The 23,125-nt window shown below is 37.5% G+C and overlaps 1 protein-coding gene across 3 annotated transcripts; it reads right to left on the reverse strand.

Annotated features, from left to right (window-relative positions):
- Window positions 1-8,314: 8,314 nt before the first annotated feature.
- LOC121429147 (pre-B-cell leukemia transcription factor 1-like) lies at window positions 8,315-22,710 on the reverse strand. 3 transcript variants are annotated; one of them, XM_041626076.1, is made up of 6 exons: window positions 22,452-22,710; window positions 21,487-21,677; window positions 19,800-19,935; window positions 18,812-19,132; window positions 16,936-17,073; window positions 8,315-9,260 (listed from the first exon to the last, which is right to left on the reverse strand). In XM_041626076.1, exons 1-6 carry the CDS (start codon window positions 22,650-22,652, stop codon window positions 9,045-9,047), a joined length of 1,203 nt encoding a protein of 400 aa, XP_041482010.1. In that variant the 5' UTR covers window positions 22,653-22,710; the 3' UTR covers window positions 8,315-9,044. The 3 variants fall into 3 exon arrangements, with proteins under 3 accessions (XP_041482010.1, XP_041482011.1, XP_041482009.1); XM_041626077.1 differs by having other exon boundaries at window positions 18,836-19,132; window positions 21,487-21,680; XM_041626075.1 differs by having other exon boundaries at window positions 21,487-21,680.
- Between the last annotated feature and the right edge of the window lie 415 nt (window positions 22,711-23,125).

Raw genomic sequence — 23,125 nt, forward strand, 5'->3', positions numbered from 1 at the left:
ATCTTTGAGTCCAATTTTTTTTATTCATGTATCTAGCGCTTAAAAACCAGTGCGTATTAAACACAAGGCGAATAGTATTACCATTATTTCTTATGTATTCATAATTTCATATTTTACTGACTTATGTGTCTACTTATTCAGTTGATTGTTTATTAACAATTTCGTTTTGAAATATCTGTTTTGTCGCTTTTAATTATCAATTAATTATTTATTTAAAGAAACTGACACTCGTGAGATAATAACGGAAATCGTAAAAGAGAGTCAAACGAAAAATCTTATTCAAAGGACAAGTCCAGCCCAACAAAAAATTTGATTTAAATAAAAAGAGAAAAAATCTAACTAGCATATCACTGAAAATTTCATCAAAATCGGATGTAAAATAAGAAAGTTTTGACATTTTAAAGTTTCGCTTAATTTCACAAAACAGTTATATTCACCTCCTTGTCGGTATGCATATGAGGTGAGTGGTGACATCACTCACTCACTATTTCTTTTGTATTTTATTATGAAATGTGAAATATTCAAATTTTCCACCTGTTGTCCTGTCAAACAATGATTAATTCCTCCCTGAACATATAGGATCAGCATTTTTCAATACTATTTGGTTTAATCAAGGTGGTACTTATTGTCAAATCTTTAAAAAAATGAAATACTGTATAATTAAAAAAAAAAAAGAAATAGTGAGGGAAATCATCGACTGAGACATTTTGAATGTCACTGAGTTGTGCATATCACTGTTTTGTGGAAAATAAGCGAAACTCTAAAATGTCATAACTTTCTTATTTTACATCTGATTTCGATGAAATTTTCAGCATAATGCTTGTTTGATTTTTCTCTTTTTATTCAAATCAACATTTTTCTGAGGTGGACTTGACTTTTAAAGACTTAAGTCCGAGGAAGAGCTAATTTTTAACGGATTGTTAAAGTATCGTTAAAGAAATACAAGGGCTCGTAGTCTGAAATCGGGTTTAACTTTGGTCATGCACTGTAAATATGAAGTGCTAATTTAGCGCTTAAGGGGAATGAAACCTTTGGAACAAGTAGGCGTGTGTCGAAACAGAAAAATAACAGAATAAGAACAAAGAAAGTTTGAGCAAAATCGGACAAATAATAAGAAAATTATGAGCATTTGAATATTGCAATCACTAATGCTATGGAGATCCTCCTATTGGCAATGCGACAAGAATGTGTGATGTCACATGTGAACAACTTTACCTTTGATGGACTATAAAATACCCTCAAAATATCTCTTTTTACTTTTTCTTATTGTGATACAAACTCTTTATCCATGATGTATTCTTTAAAAATCTGTATCACATGCCCTCCTCTAAAAAGAACACATGATCTACTGAAAGATGTGATAAGAGGCAATTTAAGTGAAATAGATGCGTGATGTCACAAGTGACATCACGCATTTGTCGCATTGTCAATTTGAGGATCTCCATAGCATTAGTGATCGCAATATTTGATTGCTCATAACTTTCTCATTATTTGTCCGATTTTTCTCAAACTTTCGTTGATCTGTTTCTTTGATTTTTCTGTTTCCACACAAGCTATCTTGTTCCTAAGGTTTCATTCTCCTTTAAAGTGTTTGTATACGAGTGCTGATTTACATTTAAACTAGAAAATCAGCACTCGTAGTGCAGTCACTATGCAGTCACTATGCAGGTACTATAAGTGATAAATTAGCACTTCATTTTTTACAGTGTGGTCTAAACTGAGCTAAAATTACGGAAAGCTTTTGTTTACATTGTATGTTCCTATAGTGTTTACTGTGCTCTTTCCTATTTATTTGTTTTAATGATTGAATAATTCAACTATCTTTTCCAGACAGTTAAGAAGGACTAGAGATCCAATATGACCCGATATATTAAACCTCTACCGTTAAGGATTTGTGTAACAATTGTCTATCAATACTGAATAGTTAAACCTCAAATCAGAGTTTGAATTAAACTCGCCTACATAATACGGGCTTAAGAGATATTTCGTTTATTTATCAATGGATGTTTCATTCCTCTGCTCTTCATTAAAAAAAAAATCATAAATGCGTTTACAACCCCAGTTAATAATTGAGAGGGATTTGGGGCAATTAAAAAAGAAGTGAATGGTTATCGTGTTTTGAGAAAATGACAAGGGGTGTACTCCATTATTTTTTTTTCAAGTATATGAAATCGTTTAGGGGGACTTGAGGCAGATTGCAGAAAATCCCGTATAGTAACTCATTTTTAAGAGGAAAAAATATGGCAAGGCGTTGCAAAAAAACAACAACAGAGAAGTGTTTCCATCTCTTTGTATTTTTAAAGTATTTATTCTCGCATCCTAGATAGAGTGGGGGCAGAAAAAAAAATACCCGAGTCGACTCTCTTATTTTTGCAGAAAATGGCGACGGGTTAGTTCACGATTTTCGTGAATTATAGGTATTTCTTCGTTGTTCCGTGTTTTGTTTTTATTAATACTCCTGCATTATATAAAAAAAGTTTCAATTTACTTGGCCTGCAAGAAATCGGCCTGCTTCTCAGATAGTCATACCAAATGATAGACTTCCATTTGATCTACTATCAATTTGGTCTAATTGCGGCTTTGTCTACTCTTCACGTGGTGTAATACCAATTAAATCCTCATTTAGTCTAATACTTAGTTCTGATTTCAATTTCGTCTACTCATTATTATCTTTGTTCAATGACCATCAACGGTTGATTCTAATCATTTAGAAAATTTAGGTTCACAAACAACAATCATCTTACCACAACAGCACAAACGGTTCAATCTTTCATCATCATCAAAACCACTACCATCACCATCATCTTCCCACCACCACCACTACCACCATCACAAGCAACACCATCACCACGACACCACCATCATTATCCTAATCACCATCATCATCCTCGCCACCACCACCACCATCATCATAATTCTCATGACTCCCACCACCACCACTACCATCACCACCACTACCACCATCACCACCACCACTATCATCATCATCATAATCATCATCACTATGACACCACCACCACCACCGCAATCCTCATCATTTGCACCATAACCACCCCACAGATACCACCATCATCACCACCACCATCATCATCACCTTCATCATCACCTTCATCATCATCGTCACCATCATAATCATCATCACCACCACCATCATCATCACCTTCATCATCATCATCATAATCATCACCACCACCACCACCACCACCATCATCATCATCACTATGACACCACCACCATCGCAATCCTCATCATTTGCACCATAACCACCCCACAGATACCACCATCACAAGCACAACCATCCTCCTCCTCCTCCTCACTACCACAACCATCTTCATCATCATCGTCGTCATCATCATAATCATCATCACCACCACCACCACCATCATCATCACCTTTATCATCACCTTCATGATCATCGTCATCATCATCATAATCATCACCATCACCACCACCACCACCATCATCATCACTATCACCATCATCATCATCACTATCACCATCATCATCATCACTATGACACCACCACCACCATCGCAATCCTCATCATTTGCACCATAACCACCCCACAGATACCACCATCACAAGCACCACCATCCTCCTCCTCCTCACTACCACAACCATCTTCATCATCATCATCATCGTCATCATAATTATCATCATCATCACGTCCATCATCATCACCACCACCATCATCATCATCACCACCACCACCACCATCATCATTACCATTACCACCACCACCACCATCATCATCATTACCATCACCATCATCACCACCACCACCATCATCATCATCACCACCACCATCATCATCATCATCATCATCATCACCATCACCACCACCATCATCATCATCATCATCATCATCACCATCATCATCATCACCACCACCACCACCACCACCACCACCACCATCATCATCACCACCACCACCATCATCACCACCACCACCATCATCACCACCACCACCATCATCATCACTACCACCACCATCATCATCACCACCACCACCACCATCATCATCATCACCAACCACCATCACCATCATCCCCATCACCACAATCACCATCACCATCACCAACATCACCACCACCACCACAATCATCACCAGGACACCACCATCATTATCATAATCATCATCACCACCACCATTTTGATACCAACATACTACCCAACTCTCACATCACAATATCTCATCTCCGTGACGAACACTTTTGTAGAATACAGACACCCTTAGATTCCAGTGATACAATGTTTTATTATGTACAAGATGGTAACATTGTATCCTCACATGTTAATTTGTTAAACTCTAGTTGAAATGAAATCATAGAATGCATGTCAGCTAATAATAATAATAATAATAAAGTAATGAAACACAAGCATGGGGGTGGGGTTGAGTTTTACTCTCGGGAAAGGGAGAAACCCTTTTCAAATATTCTTTAAGCCACTTCAGCAAATAGATCCAATCTGGGACGCAAAACGCTCGAACAGAAAAAGGGGGGATGGGGGCAAGTCATCATTTCACTTTAATATGTGACTGAATACCTATTACTGGTATGCATTTATTCATATCAGTACAATGTTACTGAAACTATTCAAAACCATGTTAATTTCATTAAATAGGCTAGCCATGTATCACTGACCATTATTTCTAAATTTTCAAAAATAGAAATATAGATTAATGTAGAAAGGGTGAATTGGACGTATTTAAGCAAAAATTAATAATGATCATTTCAATAATGTTATAATCACGCAACATTGACTGGCTGTGAAGGAGATGTACACATATTGCCCAAGCTAGTTTTGTATTTCCTGAGTTGAGACTAGGGCAATTCAAGTCAAGTGGTACAGGAAAATTAAATCTCCAACAGCGAAGATCATAACGTTGATAATTTCGTGGAATTTCTTTTGAAACAGAACCATTTTTCCCATTAATGGGAACGTTCCCCATCAAAAAATAGTTCTGTTTCAAAAGAAATGCCATGACATTATCAACCCTTTTCTCCATTAATGCTTTACTTCACAAATTTCCCGAGCCATGAAAATTTAAAGAGGACCATAACCTGTCACATTAGCTAGCAATATGAGACAAATCGTTTTGAGTAAAGTCCAACTCATGGGACATCAGACGTACATACATACTTTATGGAACTGATCACGAAGTCGAACTATTGTCATGTTATAGTTCTGGTATCTTTTAATGTCCTACACTGTTAGAAAATTTATCCTTAAAATAAAAGAAGTTCCTGCAGCAGAGTCTCGAGAACACCCGTAATCTTACCAGATTGCGTAATCTTACAGGAAATTTGTATTTGGTGTATGGAATCTTACAAATTTCCTTAAATAAAACACCCTTTTCCCCTTTTTAAAGAGACCTGTTCTGTTCAATTGCAGAAAGATTCCTGTTTTATGAATCTACAGAATGATTCTGAGTACATCTTCTGTTTTTTTTCCCTGTAAAATCACGGGTTTTTTTAACAGTGTAAGCAACATTATGCCATTAAAACGTTGTTGCAGTGTCCTTTTACTTCACATTCTCAAATGCCTGAAAGATTGTAGTGTGAGAAACATAACCTTCTTTCCCACTTTGTAACAAATACCATGTTTATATATATATTTTTAAAAGCTGGAACTATAATGTTGGATATGGCTCTTTTGATTCAGTGATACATGACCGGCCTCTCAAGGGGAAGTTCACCCTAACGAAAAGTTCAGTTTCGTAAAAGCAGAAAAGCTGGATTGGAAAATTTGTGATGAAAATCCGAATATGTGTTGTGAATTTTCGACTTTGTGACGTCATATGCAAGCAGCTTTCACTGTGTCTATGGATTCATTATTAATAAAGGGTCATCCTTTGTTCATCGAGGGGGAGGGGGGGGCATCTATTGTTGCATCCCTCCCCCAAACACAAAAGATCATCCTCGGCTCTGCTGCCCATGACTGAAAGTAACAACATGGAATTTATATCACATGATAGGGGGAGGGTGCTGTTAGCATGTGATGTCACATGACTAAAATCAAAAATCCATAACTTGCTCGTACTGTGTTTTCCCTCATAACTTCACCGACATGTTCCGTTGTATTTCTACTTGAATTATCAAAACCAACTCTATGTCAGGGTGAACTTTCCCTTAATAAAGACGCCCCTTTCCCAACCTGAGGAACGAAAGCCCAGAATTTTGGCCATTTCAACAAAGAGCCAAACATAATTCACAAACTTAATTCACAAACATAAACACAATACTGTGTATCTATGAGCAAAATAAAAAGAGCGAGACTGTTTCAAAGAGAATTGCGATCAAACACAACTTCAAAAATGGATCCCAACTTGACTTTCAACCAATGAAATATGCATACAAGGGACTTCCTCTCGTTTTTTTTAAAGTTGTGTTTGAATCCAACCCTTTTTGCAACGGGCCCCAATAATCATTTATCACTGCTAACAATTTTTTTAAAGGATACAAAAGATGATATTTTTTTGTTGTTAAAAGCATGAATGGATTTGTACAATGAAAGAGACACAAAGCTGAAAAAAATTTATTTCATATTTCTCACAAAATGCCTTCAATATTTCTTCGAATACTTTACACCATCTATGTTTAAAAAAAATTAGTTGGCAAGGAGGTTATAAATAAAAAGTAAAACCTTTCAAGCTTTACAATGTCCAAACTGCGTAGTCCTTTGAACGTAAGGTAAATAAGGAAAATCTCCAGGGCTCAGAGACTTAATTAGATTCCTCTCCGAAACACACCGTCGTTTCTGAAATTTTTATGTACAATTGAAACCTGTCCAATATCATATAGAACAGATGAAACTGTTTTTGGATAATTATCTTATAAGAAAACATGAATTATAATATCAAACAAAAACAGGTTTATTTCCTCAAATTCATTTTCATCAGCAACCCTTAACCCATTTTTTCATCAGGAAAGAAGATCAATAGACAACAATGATTCCATTTTCTATTACTGTAACAATATTATGGTTTGTTACAACTGAAAAATAGGTTTATGAATATAATTTTAACAAAATGAGTTTATCTGGAATGAATGATTGAAATACAGGTATATTTCAGGGGTTGTAAAAGGGAGAATGTTCAATCAATTCATCTTGCAACCGGAGGTGAAAGATAAGAAATTCCTAGGCCTGACTTCACAAAGGAGGTTATGGATTTGTGGCTAATGCCAAGGTTTATGCAGATTTCCTACATTAATTATGGTCTGAATTAGTTAGCAAACATAGAAGGAAGGGGTCTGATATTCTATAAAGGGCGCTAGATTTGTCGATATGTTTTAAGTAACTATATAATATGTGTAAATTAAAACAGTATACTCGGTAGTTCAGTATTGTGGGCTAATTTATGCTGAAACCATGGTAACAAGACTGATGAAAGAATGAAATTATGATTGGATTTTTTCTCAATATACAAAAAATAAATAGTGTTATTTATTTATGAAATCTGCAAATACCATACATAGTCTGTGCCGCAGATCCACAACCGCCTTTCCTTGTGAATATCTTTTAAAATATCAGAGTAAAATGTTGAGAAGTTTCCATTTTATGACATAAATTATGTTGATCAAAACAACTCTCCTTCGAAAGACATCGCTGAAAAGTAATGAAAGTCCAAAAAATTCTTATTTTAAAGAATACGATAATCAAAATCCTTTACGATATGAGGTCCACACAAAATCAGCTGAGTTGCTTTGTTGGAGAAAGTTAGTAGTTTGAATGTCAGAGTGAGTATAACAAACTTCACACTCCAAAAATTGCAAATTTAATAAACCTATCATGAACACACAAGATTACTCTTACGTATGCCGTAAAGCGACACCTTTTCAATCTCATGTCAATTTAGTTGATAAGGTACTTGGTAAAGAAATTTTACTGCAACTCTGATTTTATGAGTAGGATTATGAATTTACGGACATCTAGATCAATTTTCTGTAGCCATATCTCCTTTTAACAAAATACAGATTTTACATCACAGCACTGAATACCTCCTGGGGAGCGTTTCATGAAAGGACTTGTCAGATGTTTTATACGACAAGTCCTGTTTTATCCGACAATTACTACAGTAACAGTGCTTCTCAACCAATCAGAATCCAGGAAAGTTGTCAGATCTGACAACTTGTCGGACGAAAATATTGATGAAACGCTCCCCTGATTGACCAAGCACAAACGTACCTCGTAAAAATGGCGAGAAGAAACTTTGGGAGAAGATTCTCTTTCAGGACATACAGTAAATAATAATTCTGTGTTCATGACAAGCCTTTATAAATTGACAATTTTTAAGGTTTACAGTTTTTTTCTGACTCAATCAGTAAAACAGGCCAGTGGGAATATGTGTAAGAAGAATACTCGAGTCTAAGTAAAGGCTACATTGATGTAATATTGTGTTCTGAAATTATTTTCTTCTTATGAGTAGTGTTTACATAAATTGTGCCTTTTGAAGTGAAAGTTAATTTTGGTGAATTTAAACAAAAATCTCCTTTGTGAACTATATTCTTTCAAACTTTTACATTTACTTTGTAGCTATCTGTTATTATTCTAGTTGGTCTATATTACAGCCACAGTTTTCCCCTTGAAAATGGATAAAAATCAAAATCAAATTTGAATTAAATACATACTTGTCCCTGAAAAGACTAAATAATGGCAATAAATACTTTTGAAAAGATGTACTCATCGCATTATTTCTCTGCTTTTTGGCACAAAAATTATTTTTGAATCAATAAATGCAAATTATGCTCTTTTGAATAAAAACGAACCAAAACGTGTGTAACGTTTCAAAATCTGGGGAAAATTACTGAATTTTGAAACACAGCTGCATATGTATACTACTTGAAAACATAATTGAGTAAAATGGAAGAAATTAAACTATCAAAGTCTGAATACAGTTTGTAATTATAAGAATTAAACAAACATCCCTAAAAAATTATATTTGTGAAATAGAAACATAAAAAGGGCCAGAGATATATAGCGAAAGATAAAAAAAGGAAAGTCCTAAAAAACTCTGGAGGTTCACATAGTCTTCGAGAAGGGTCTCAGTGTTTACTACTGCTACGTGAATCCCGGCCGTCGTCAAAGTTAGCGCCCTCTATCGGTTGAATACTGAAGTCGAGGTTGGATTGCCCGCCAGCCCAGCTGGCACTGCCGTCCTCGTTGACGTTCCCGTTGCTGCTTCGGTCATCACCCCCACCCCGGGGTGAGGTGTGCTGGCTGTCGCTACCGCTACCCATACGGTCATGGGACCCGGTGTCCTGAGGGCGGGGATGGGGGGGGTACGGGAGGGGCGGTGAAGGGGTACAGGATGGGGTAGTGGTGGTGGTCGAGGGTAGTGGCAAGAGAAGAAGTGGTAGTTTGGAAAGTGTATAGGTGGAAAGCAACCATTAATGGTGGTGATGGAGAATTTGGGGAGGGGCATCATAAGCAGAGAAGATGGATGTGACAGGTAGACGAAGATAAATGAGTAAAAGCCGAGGTGAACAGAGGAGAGATAAAGGCAGAAGGGAAATTAGTAAAGAAATGAAACCAGAGGAAGATTTAAAAGCATTATAATTAAGATTATAATACAGAAGAGATATGTTAGGTGCATATGGGCAAGTAGGTTGATGTTGGGGGGGGGGTATTTGGGGAGGCATATCACAGGGATAGTGTCAGGGGACATGAAGAATGAAGGTTATCATTGGGGAGGGGGTGGATAAAAAGAATTTTGGAAAGGACAAATTTGACAAAGGGGAATGAGTAGGAAATAGGTGAGCAGGAAGAGGAGGGGATGACAGGTGGAAAGGGGACGGATTGAGAGAACGAGAGAACAAGAAAACATAGAGTAATGGCATGTTTCAATAAATGAGCTCTTTAATCCCTGAAGGGCTACAAATAGGGGTATACTTAACCAGACAATCCCATAATAGAACACAATGAAAATTGATTATTAAGTAAAGAAGTCCAGATTTATGAGGCGTGAAAATTGTGCTAGAAAAAAAATCCTTAACTAAATTCCCCCTTCTCTCTCTCTCTTTACCTGAAAATAAACCTAAAAATTAACAGCAATTTCAAGTTGAATCGACTTCTTGATAGATGAATGGATGAATGATTAAACGATAGGTGGGCTGAATAGTACAAATTTCATGCATTTTCAGGAGGGAAGGGCGCAAAAAATGCCTCTAGATGTTGAAAAAGGAATACAAGCGGAATGATCATGCAGTATAGTTTACGAAACATGCAGTCCTATCGCAGACATCGTCCATAATTTTGAAAGAATACTGGGGGGCCAAAAGAAACCCACGACATGCAACAAACTGTGGAACCGGAGCCGGATTCCTCCAAATGCCGGACCGGGTACAAAGCTACAAATAAATAATCAGATAGGTTTAGAATGGGAGTGGTTTTGTATATCATGCGAACATGCAATATGAGTGGAATGAGTACTACGGGTATAAAGTTAGAATTAAAATGGGGATGGGGTAAGAGCTCATTTATTAAATAACACATCATTACATCTATTCTGCTCTCTGCATCTCTCAGTGAGAATCCAGTTTATGGTCACATTTTCTCTGAAATTATTGTTGTCGCTCCAGTGCAAGTCGACAGCGTCCTATATGCATGTTTTTATCGACTGTTCTGAACAGTGCCTTCGACACTGTCTTAAAATCGTCATGCTTCTTGTAGTCTTCGGCTTTGACGAACATCGTGATGATAAGAACCATATTTTTCTCAACAGATGCACAACCTCGGTCTTCCTTTCCCGTTTGGAGATTTTCTGGCAATGTCGGAAACACCTTTTCATTCTAACAATATTTTAACTATCATTTGAGGGAAGTCGCAGATGTAGTTAACGGTCCCATTATAGAGATCAACAGACCGGTAAATACATTTATAGAAATATATGCTGGAGAGAATTTAGAGTGCAGGTTGTATACAAGAGAGGGAGAGAAAAAGAGGGTAGTTTAGAAAATGGGGAAAGGTTAGGGCATTAGTTAGGCTATGGGGATTAGAACACCATGCATAAACTATTGAAGAACAAATTTGTTATCTTTCCTATTTTTGTCGATGAGAAATGGGCAAACATGTTGTGTTTTCTTGGGCGAAATCGGACTACATACTTAGTTGAAAAGTGGAAATAACTAGAGCGTTGTACAGTATGAAAAATGAACCATTTGGTGTGAATAATTGTCACAATTATGCTACATTACCATGTAGCATATCATTTGATGACTTGTGGGCCGGATGGAAAAAAATTGTCTTCAAGATACCATAGCGAATTCTGATAGATGCAAACTACATAATAATGTGTGTATAAATATAATATGTACGGGCAATGTTAAGATTATGAATCAGAAATCATTTGTATGTATGGCATTATCGATAAAACTCCTCTACTTTCTTGTACATGTAGCTCTTTAGTGAAACTAACTTCCGAGAGTACAAGAAACATCGCAGATCAAACGCAATACATTAGACAAGCTTTCACTCTCTATTTTGAGCATGTAAAAAGGGTGATTATCAGCAGTAAAGATTACAATATGACAAATATGATGATGATGATGATTAATGGTAATGGCAATGACAAATAAAATGTTAATAAGTGGGTCAAAGGGCAAATCCTTCCCACACAATGTCCAGTAACTTTTTTTTCTCATTTAAAAGCAGAAAATAATAAGTCAGGTCAGGGTTGCCTGCAGCAGTATTGAAATTAATAATGAAAAGGGAATTGCTTTTTTTACCAGGAAAAAAGATCAAGCACAAACTCTAAACTAGATTCCACTATTCTACAAGTGAACCCCTACAATGCCTTTAAATATTTGAGCAATATTATTATAATCAAAATCTTTCAGGAGGTAAAGATGAATCATCATTAAAATCTTTGTAGACAAAAATGGTAACAGATATATTGCTGAAGTTTAACATTTGAAAGCAAGTAAAAATTGAAAAATATTGAACAATTTTTTTTATTTCCAATTAAAAGGGGAAAAGCTACACTGCCGAGTACAGAATCTGCAGAAACCACTTGGGTATGGTAACACAAATCAAAGCAATTGATTACAGGGCTAATCTTATGATCGATTTCATCAGTGCATGATGTGGAATCAATCGTACACATCAACTGTGCAATCAATTTCTAATCATTGTATCACCAGGCCTAGGTTTCAGTACGAGGACGATAATCCAAGCCAGTCTGTTACAGTTGAGCATTTTATCACTCAAATATTGGGTTAGAATCGCTGTCCAAGGCATGATAGTGGTGGGGTTTCAAGACATTTGCGCCGACGATAATTGCTCCGATGGAAATCTGCACGTTAGTCTAAACATAAAACCTAGCCACCAAAACTATATAAAACCTTTTCCTTATCTTTATATTATTCTGAATCAAAAAACCAAACTCTATTTCAATCCAAACTCTAACCCAACACCCTCCGAGATATTAAAGCCAGAGCAAATGCCGCAGGAGTAAATGCCGCAGGAGGAAATGTCGCAGGAGTAAATGTCGCAGGAGCAAATGCTGTGTCACCTGGTAGTGGTAACAATGGGGAAATAAAAATATTTTGTATTTGATTATTGGCCGTTACACAAACCATAGCGCTTGATCATAGGATCGATGTTACGATTGATTGCACTGAACATTACACACAATCAATGGTGCAGATTAACTGTACTTTGTATGACTGGCGTCAGACTTTCATTTTTTTCTGGTAAATGTGTGATTTCTCAAAGATTTATCTACAAATCTTTGCTTTTTCACTTTTTGACATCTACTGCTTCCAATTAATTACATTGATTTAGAGAGGGAATAAATCACCGAAAATCGCAGACTGGTAAACCTAAAAACGTGTAAGCAGCTGGAAGAATGAACAGTAAAACTAAGGTGTCTTTCACGGATCAAATCAATTAATGAAAGAAATTAAGGGCTAGGAAATTGCTAGCCATCACGTAAGAATCACAAATCAAATGGCAGAACTTTTCTTGGCACTGATTTTCATTTTTATTATTTTTTAGTTACATGTGCTGACCATTTACAATACAATATACATGTACACGGCATAAATACAAGTCAAAACCAATAAAGAGATCGAGAGAGAGAGAGAGAGGGGGGGGGGTGAAATATAGGTAACAGGAAAAATACATTTACAAAAGCTAGTGGAGAGAAATAAAAAGACAAAATTACCAAGGAATAATCTCATATTCTCTCAATATTTGATATTCACATATAGAATTAATATGCCATCACACACTTCACAATCCAAGCAAAGAGTTTTTAAGAGTAACCGCAATGGGTGAGATGTTGATAGGATGACGTGGAATGTTCCAAACTTCTCGCTTATATTGGATAAAGTGTCATTTTACAAGTTTGGAAGCCTCAAAAAAGAGAAAAGAGGCCATTCAAGCCTCTATAAGAATGGGGTAGCCATGAACCAGACTTGGGGCCGGGTTCAAAAAGAGTTACATCTATCATAACTTTGCAATTATGGTAATTACCATGGTTACAGGGCTCAGCAGCCAATCACAATCAAGGTTTCCATGGCAGTTACTATGACGACAAAGTTACCACAGTTGTACATGCACGTCTTTATGAAACAGTCCCCAGATCGGGAGTTGCAATTTTCAACTGATCTTACAGTTCTTTTCTGGTCACTATACCCTAACACATCATTATTGTTCAATTTTAATAAATTTCTTTACAAAATCTTGAAAGGAAGAGGCTTGAATAATGAATATTTCATTAGAAAGATGAAGATACAGTGATTTGCTATGAAATTCAATGATACTTAGATTGTGAGGTATGTAATGGCGTTGTCAATATTTTGTAGTAATGACGGGGGTGTGATCCACAAAATTGAATTTAAAAAAATTAAAAATAGTGCTCAACTATGGCTGGTCATCCATGCCACTTTTCGCTTTCACCATTGGTCTCTAGTGCTGCGTTCACACCATCGTGATTTGATCCTCGACTGAAATCAGTGTGAATTGTGGAGTAATTATTTAGATCGGGTGGGGGGGGGGGGGGGGGCTGTACCAGTAAAAATAAGCTTAATATTTTCAATTATACAATGCCTACTTGGCTTGTTGTACGCAAGAAAATGGGAGGATGAATGTGAAACCTTCGTACCCTAATACACACGTTTCGTCCAAGATGTAATATCACAAGGTTGCTGGATAAATAAACACGGGTGCGGTCCGCTTAGGGCCTAATGGCTAAATGCATACTGCTGCTGCTCATGTAGATAACAGTATCCTAATTATGTTCAAAATATCCAAGAAATGATTATTGATTTCAGGTTTTTAATGGATCGCACCACAGTAGGGACCTCGCATGGAGGATACGCAAATTCAGTTGATTTTTTGCTTCTTTCGTCAATGATAAATAATGAGTATATTCGACTGAATCGCGACCAAGATTTGCAACATCAATAAAAGACCAATGGTATAGCAAACCCTGGCACGCATGGCCTGCCATAGCCAAGTCAACACCCCCACACGTTGTCTTTCTTCACTCTAATTTGCATGATGAAACCAATGATACTGTTAAGATATATATATTATACAATTCATTTTCAAAGTCACTGCATTGGAAGATATCACAAATATTCCCTTTCTCATCAATTTGGAATTCCTATAAAATTACTGGGATCGACGCTGATTTGCGGGAATGTTCGAGTCATTTAAAAAGCAACAGATGAGATTCCTAATAGAGACTGCGAAATTATTGATATCAAATGAAAGCAGAACGTCAGAGGTCTCACTCAACCGATACAAAAGACACTGGCTCTCTATCGTCATCATTATATAGTCGAGAATAAAAAGTTTGTAAGTTAGATTCTTGAAATCATTAATATAATGCATAAGTTTATAAACTTCAATTTGCAAAACTCATATCCACATATAATGATTTTTAATACTTATAATTAATCAACTCTCTTCTTATTTGATCACAATATGATGGCATAACACTTCCATGATCTGAAAAATTATAAACCAAATTACAGGAATCTTGACTATTATATAAAATCATTGTTACCATTTTGGCACTAAAATATCTGCCATCAAAAATAAGTTCAATCAACAGTATATTAAGATACTTCTCTTTCATCTTATTAGAACAAACTTCAGCCTGGTAAAACAAGAACTAAAATTCCCATTAAAAACAAAAACAAAGCTATACTTCATTGCTTTAATTGAACCATAACTTTGGCAACTTTTCTTACACCCTAAAGACAAATAAATAACAATTTTAAAGAGTTCAATGAACAATTCCAGAGTTATATACTATGCCACTGGAGAGCATAACCATAAATAGATCAATTAAATAAAATTAAAAAGTTAATTTAAAAAAAAATCCACTTCAAAATTGAACATGACCTGCGGACCTACATGTATTATTAAAATAAATATGGCAAAATGAAACGGAATGAAACTTTTGAAAACTGAAATAAATCGCTTAGTATCCATGCACCAATAATTAAATCAATCTTTTGGCAGAAGTAGGATAATCAGTATAAGGACATACAATTCATTCTACCACAGTTATATATTTACATACATGTAAGACAAATTTTTGCTATAATTCTCTGTGAATTCATTGGCACAAGCAGCTATCACTGAAAAGGAATTCATTGATTTTCCCAGTATTTTGCAACATTTCAAAATACCAGCTTAAAACAAAATTACTGGTACTAGAATTATGAGAAAGCTTGTTCACTGAAAAAAAAAGCTGTTAAAACTTATTGAATTATTACTCAAGGTTGAAATAACTAAAATTCATTTGGGATACTAAAACAGGTCATTTTTAAATGATATCAACTACAAGAAATTCTCCTTGCGCCAATGATTTCGTTAAAATAACCCGACACTCTTTAAAAAAAAGTTGTGCCTCTTTCCCTATAGTAAAGATTTACACTAAACTCTAGATCGATTGCGTCAAGATTTCGGTGGTTAATATTTCCTATTGTACATGGTCTTGGTTAATTAGGCGTAATTTACAATGGACGTAATGTTGCACATTACAAGAATGGAATGGGTATCTTGGCATCCATAGAGGTATGAAGAGGTGAGGAGAGGGATTGTTTGGGGATGCAGCACTTTAAATAAAGAGAAGAAAAGCCACTCTGAAGCAAAACTGAAGGACTCACAACAGTGCAAAGATGTTGATTTTGAGAGGTTAAGAGGGTTTATTAAACTGTAGTCAATATCCATGGTTTATTAGGCCCAAATCTGAACTCTATGTTCGGTCTAAGAAGCCGTCTGATTCTTTGGTAGAGCCTATGAAGTTCTTGATGAGATGGACTTATACTCTGGCCCTTTTTTTTTCTCTCCCCAAAACAGCCATGCTCAATTCTGTTTCAATGATTTAGTCAACTGCTGAAGAGGGGTCTCTCATCTCGTGTGTACGTTCTGCTTTAGAGTAGAGCCCAACTCTCCTCATTCTCAGCAAACAATAAAGGCAATCTATACATGAATGGGGGGGGGGGTTAACCCATTTTGAATTTCACTTCACTTGGACTGCTTGGATCCAACAGGAGTGTTCACACAAACACAATAAGCTCCTAATAACGCTGCATGTGCCGCAGGATTTGGAACACGCAACACAAGAGGCATCGACATTGGCAAACTTGTTAATGTTAACAGGACATAAATCTTGCTGCATCTCCCTCTAACCCCCACCCCCCCCCCATCACCCACCCCTATCGATATGTATTTGAAATATAATGGTAATGCCCTAGTCACACGGACTTAAATGACACCAACCAAACTGATAATATGCCATTGGTAATAATATAACAGCTTTGGTTGGTCTGCACTCAGTTCGGCCGGTGTGACTGTGCCGGAGGAGGGGCGAGGTTTTGTTGTGATGTTACCCATGATGATGGTGGTGGTTATGATGATGATGATTATTATTATTATAATTGGGGGGTGAGAAGGGGGTCATGTTGCACCTACCATGTCCCCGCTAGCCCTCCCTGATGGGTACTGGCCCAGGGATGAGGGGTTGTAAATGGACGGCGGCTGGGAGTGAGGGGGCAGGCTGTCGCTGTTGTAGCTACCTGTCTGTGATATGACCTGTCTTAAGCTCGCCACCTGCAGGGGGTGGGGGTGGGGGAAATGAAGAGAGAGAGGGAGAGGGGAAGGAGAAGAAAGAAGGTTGGATAAGGAGGGGAAGAAGGTAGTCGTAATGGAACAAAAGGAAGCAAGATACACACAGAAAGACAAACAGATGTAAGATAGGATGAAGGCAGGAGGAAAATGGGGTGAAAGAAAGGAAAGAAGAAAGACAAAGGCATAGGAGTGGGGAAAAAAGAGAGAATAAAAATAAGGTAAAAGTGGATGAGAGAACAAGAAGGTGAGGAAGCAGGGAGAAGAGGAAAAAGAAGGTATGTTGAAGAAAAGCAGGGAAGATGAGAAATGAAGGGATGCAAGAGAGAGGGAGAAAGCAGAAGGGAGGAAGTTGGGGTGGAAAACAGGAAAGTAGGAAAATAGAGGAGAGAGGGATAGAAAGAGACATGGTGTGGCAATTGAGGGAAGATAACGGATCAGGAAGGGGTAGAAGTGAGAACGGGGTAGTGAAGTAGCAAGGAGAAAGGGGTGGGTGGCAAGAAGAGAATGGAATAATTGAGAGAGAAACAATTGTAGAAACAAGGGAAAAGATGGAATGGGAGAGACCAAATAAAAATAGCGATGATAATTATGCATTCATTACGTATATATTCTGAATAGTTACGTATATTCTGAATAGCATATTCCAACATTTGGAGGATTTAACAATGTGTTTCTGAATGAGAGGTCTCTGTTAGAATTTTTTCATTTATTCATTTTGAAATTCATAAGATCATATTTCACATTCAAATTTCTAGCTGAATCTTTTTCATGTAGACATTAAAATGGTCTTACATATACATGTTTAAATAAAAAACTGCATTCAAATGATACCTTTGGAAATGAATAGGACAGAACAGAACATTTCTGTAATGACATCCAATTTCACTGCAGGAGAGCCTAATTATTACTTACAGATGATGTAATTAATATTGCAATTTGATTAATTAGCGATTAATAGATTGAAAAAAGACAAGATCATTACAGTCATAAAAAAAGTTTCACAATCTTCAACTCTATCTTAAGTTCGTGAACAGTTCTTCAGTTTGCAGCATACAACTAAAATAAGATTAATCACATGTAAATTTAGAGTTCACATGCAAACAAAAATTCACTCACACCACTAAAAGCACACATCAAAATTAAATCCACTTGGCTGTTTCTGTTATACTATTGATCCTATCATTTTGCTCCTCGAATTGTTAAAAGAAAAATTAGTTTCTTCATCTTATTTCATCTACATGTTTTTTAATCTCTCGAAAAAAACACACACCTCTCATTACACAAAAAATTTAAAATCCACATGCGACTTACACACAACCTCACACCCCCCCATACACACACAATCACCACATCTGCCATTTTCTGACTCCCACCCCTTATCATTTAGCTTCTTTAAAAATCTAGTCACTTCAATGAAGACTTAAACAAAAGTTAGAAAATAACATTTGAAAAACTACCAATATCCATGTCTTTGCATTACTTTAATTAAAATGATAGCTCTCTATTTTGCCTCACTTCTATACAAATTTTTTGGATGAGTTTTTAGAATTTCCACTAATAATATTTGCCTATTGGTATTTAGTATCATTCTTTTATAACTTTGGCATGAACTGATAAAAGTTTGATAATCAATTTCGAAAAGGAGATCTATCAATATCCACAAAACCCCACCCTTTTTTCAAACTAAACTATCCTACCATCACCGCACACATCTCAATACCTGGGACTGAACGTTGGCACCCACTTGATTTGGCAGCTGGTAACTGTCTCCGTTCGGCATCCCCATGTACTCCGTTCCGCCGCTTCCCATCATGCCCCCGCCCGATGACATGCCGTAGCCGCCGCCCCCTCCCGAGCCCGAGGTGGGCGTGCCCGGTGACTGTCCCTCCTGGGAGCCGGCCGAGGCCTGCGATTGGCTGGACGGGTTGACACTGGATACGGCTGAGGCGGCGTTCTTTGCAGCATAGAGGTTGGCTTCTTCTTGGGCCTTGCCGATGTTCTTCTTGTAGCGGATCCTCTTGTTACCAAACCAATTGGAAACCTGTAAATAAAAAATCAAATGCAAATAATAACTTTGTTTAATGATTATCAAGCAAAATGTTTTTCACTTGTGCAGAGTAACCTAGAATTTGGTTGAAAATGATCTCAAAGAATAACTCAGAATAACCATTACAAACTTGACATTTATGTGTCCACAGCAGCACTAGGAAGTTACATGACTGTGTGAACCGTTGTTCAAAGTCGGTCCCAAAATGACAATTATATCTGGTTGATACTGATTTATAACTCCCTCACCCCCCCCCCCCCGGCACACACAATATTATATTGTTATATCATCAGCTATGGATGGTTGAAACTCTTGCATACAACATGCCACTGAGGACATTTGTGTGTGTGTATGACAAATATCTATCAACCAGTTATGATAAGGATGTATGCAAAATTTGTCCCATTTTTCAGAGTATTTTACATTTTAGTGTCACATACTAAAAATTTGCAACCTATTAAGAGACCCGACCATGTTTCACCAAACGTCCCCGAATGGTTTTATTATACAAAAACACACAAAACCCACATACACAGAGATCCACACAGTCCATACCTGTGTATGTGGGTTTTGTGTGTTTTTGTATAAATTCGGGGACGTTTGGTTTTATTATACAAAAACACACAAAACCCACATACACAGAGATCCACACAGTCCATACCTGTGCTACCGTGATGGCGCACTTCCTTGCTAGTTCTTCTTTCGCTTCTTCACTTGGGTAGGGGTTGCTAAGATGGGAGTAGAAGTATTCGTTGAGGATCTCTGTTGCTTGCTTGCTGAAGTTCCTTCTTTTTCTCCTATAAAGGCACAAACAGGAAGAAATTAAGATGAAGTCAAGATTAAAACCGAACCAAATATCTTCAAACTGACTGTATGTTGATATGCCATTCAAATATTGTACAACGCCTACTTTTACATGTATGTACGCAAGCAAATAGGAGACTGAAAGTGAAAATTTGTACTGTTGGAAACTTACTGTCCAAAATGTTGCATGGTTTCTTAGGTGATGTAACAATATAATTCATTTTATTGCGCAAAGTAAATAAATGTAGGGGCACTACGCATAGGACCAACTAGCAGAATGCGCACTGCCACTGTTGCAGATATGATGCGCGCATGAATCACTGACGGCAATGCATGCTGCTGCTCAGGATTTCTGTTTTGGGGGCTTTAATAATTCTCTGGACGAAAACACTTCATTCTACTAACCAACTGCGTCTCCAGAAACTGACCCCTGGGCCATTCTGAGCATTGAAGAAATCAAAGGAGATCTTCTAGACACTCTTACCTTGCTACCCAGTGACCGGTTCTTTCCTCCCATGGCCAAGTGAATCTTGTGACAAACTGTCATCTTCAACACTGAATCTTTATGCCAGAGTCACAGCGGTGAAACCGACTTCAGATTACAAAAAGATATCTCTTGTTCTCACAGATCATTGATCATTGTTCCGCCACTTCCAGATTGGACATTGATAGACGGAAGATATCTTTCCCAAAGCTATACCGACTGTCAAATTCCCTACAGTTGATGCGGAGGGTTCTGAGGGGATTGCTCTGGCAGAGTCAGGAATCTGGGAGTCGGTCCCTCTACGCTAGCTTAGGGAAAGATAGGTTCCATCTATCAAGGTCCTATCTGGACTACACCATCAGTGGCACTTGAACGTTCTGATCAGAATAAGCTTAGGAGGAACAATTATTGTGTAGAAACAACTACTCCACCCCAAACTGTTTGTCAGAGCCAATCTTTCCTGCGCCACTGCTGCTCCAGATGTATCCGACACCAATCAACTTTCAGTAAAGTGACAACGCAACTTCTGAGACTGGGAAACCTTGAGGACTATTCGTTTCGTCACTGGAACGCAAGTCAAGAAAGCTTTACAACCTCTGGAAATATCATTTCATCTATTCCAACTGATGCACAGTATCATAAGAGATGGTTAACCCATAGGCCATTAAAACTTCCCTGCAGATTGTCAAATCCATAAACCTAAATCTCCAATATGCTTCAGGTTTTATCGTTCTGTGTGAAAAAAGGGCCACTATTACTGGACTATGGGCATACAGATTTACGCACGTCGATTCCCAATCCTTACGGTCAGGAAGAAGGATGTTAACTCTTGAACACGTTGTACATTTTTATACTTGGGCTACAGTCCTTCCCTACTGGAAAGAAGTGTCTCACAGTACGTGTCACAGTGTGTTCACATATTCACATAGTCAGTCCACAATGAGAACACGCTGTAAACGCCCACAATGTGCAACACTGTGTTCTTTTCAGCAAGGTTATGCCAGCCGCACACCCCTTAGCCAATCCTGCAGCGATCTGATGTCGATACCTATGATCTTACCTTGCGTCCAGGAACCTTGAGCGTAGAATCATGACAGCTTCGCAGGTGCTCTGCTTCAGCTGGACCTGGATGGCGTTGAACTTGCGGTGGATGATGCTGACCATGCGCTCGATCTCCTTGGGGGCGATGGGCCGCGTCCTGCTCTGTTCTCGGAGCAGGTTCATGACGTGCGTTGTGAACTCATTACATGCCTGCTTGGGAGTCAGAAGAGGAGGGCATAAGTTGGTATGATAAATGTTGAATAAGGTTCTTGCGAGAACGGTCAAAGACCCACAATGTCGGATGCCATTGAAATTCTAAATATTGCGCAAGATTCTGGTGAAGAGTCATGGGGCTCGTTGCAAAAAAAAAGAGTTACAACTCTAAAAATCATGCAAAAGTCCTACATGGCAGTCTTAATTGTTTGGAAATGAAGTTGTGTTCGATATTTGGAGTTGTGTTTGATTGCAATTCTTTCTGCAACAGATCCCTGGCCTGTAAAAACATAAGTTCCACAACCAAACCCATGGTAAAATAGGTAGATATTCAAACTTTCAATACAATTTTTCCTATTACTTTTGTCCCAGTACCTCTATTACTGTGTCATTGACAGTTACTTAAAACCACTGTTTGCTGAGCTACATCATGGAGTAAACTGCATTCCAACTTTAAATATCTTGTCCCCCTTGTCTATTCCATCTTTATGAGTTGCAATTGATTCAATCAATCTCAACTATGGCAAGCCAGTGATACCATCATCTGAAAGGTATATGTCCATTTAAATGATTTCTTCTTTAACTATGAGAAACATGTGCGTGCATATTTTTTTCCTCCAAGCATGCACTTTGTTTACAACTGGACAGTTGCATATACATTGTTGATTATGATGCCAATGGCTAGCCATAAGTGAGAATGATCAGATCGATCTAACTTGGAGCAAGACTTGTCCCTGGAGAGGAGACTAGCTGCTCTTCATGATTTCTCACCTGCTCGTATTTTTCAAGTTCCGTATGGTAGATTTGCCTGATCTGAGCCAGCTTCGCCCTGTAATCTGAATGTTCAATAGCATTCTCTGGTTGGCCTAGTCCTCCGCCCGACGCTGCTGCTGCTGCTGCCGCCGCTGCCGATCCTCCGCCCTTTTCTGGCCCTGCCACGCCCTCTGCTATCAGCATATTGTCCAGCCGCATCAGCTGTGGATCGGGCGGCTCTTCTTCTTGAGCTCCGCGAATACTCAGAACTATAAAGAAGACAACAAAAAATATATTTTATGTAATTATGTATTCAGCTGCAATTTTACAATATCAAATGTATGTATTCACAAGATGTTATTATCAAGACATAACACCATGCTGACCAATATTTTGAACAAAGTTATCATATTCATGAGTTAAGCTTTTCTTGGTCAAGTGATGCCTATGGATAAATATAGTGATTATCAGTATTGTATTCTTTTCAGTTAATACAAAAATCTATTTTTGTGGCATATTACATGATCTGATCAATTTTTTTCAAGAAAGACAGAACAGGACATCTGGCAAAGTAAGTTTGAATAAGCTGGCCAAATTAACCAAACTTGACAAGAAAAAAAAAATGGAAAGGAAAAAGAACGAGGGAAACTAAGAGATGGTGAAGTAAAAATAAAAGATTAAATTATGCAGGA

Source organism: Lytechinus variegatus, chromosome 15 (assembly GCF_018143015.1).
Source record: "Lytechinus variegatus isolate NC3 chromosome 15, Lvar_3.0, whole genome shotgun sequence".
Lineage (NCBI taxonomy): Eukaryota > Metazoa > Echinodermata > Echinoidea > Temnopleuroida > Toxopneustidae > Lytechinus > Lytechinus variegatus.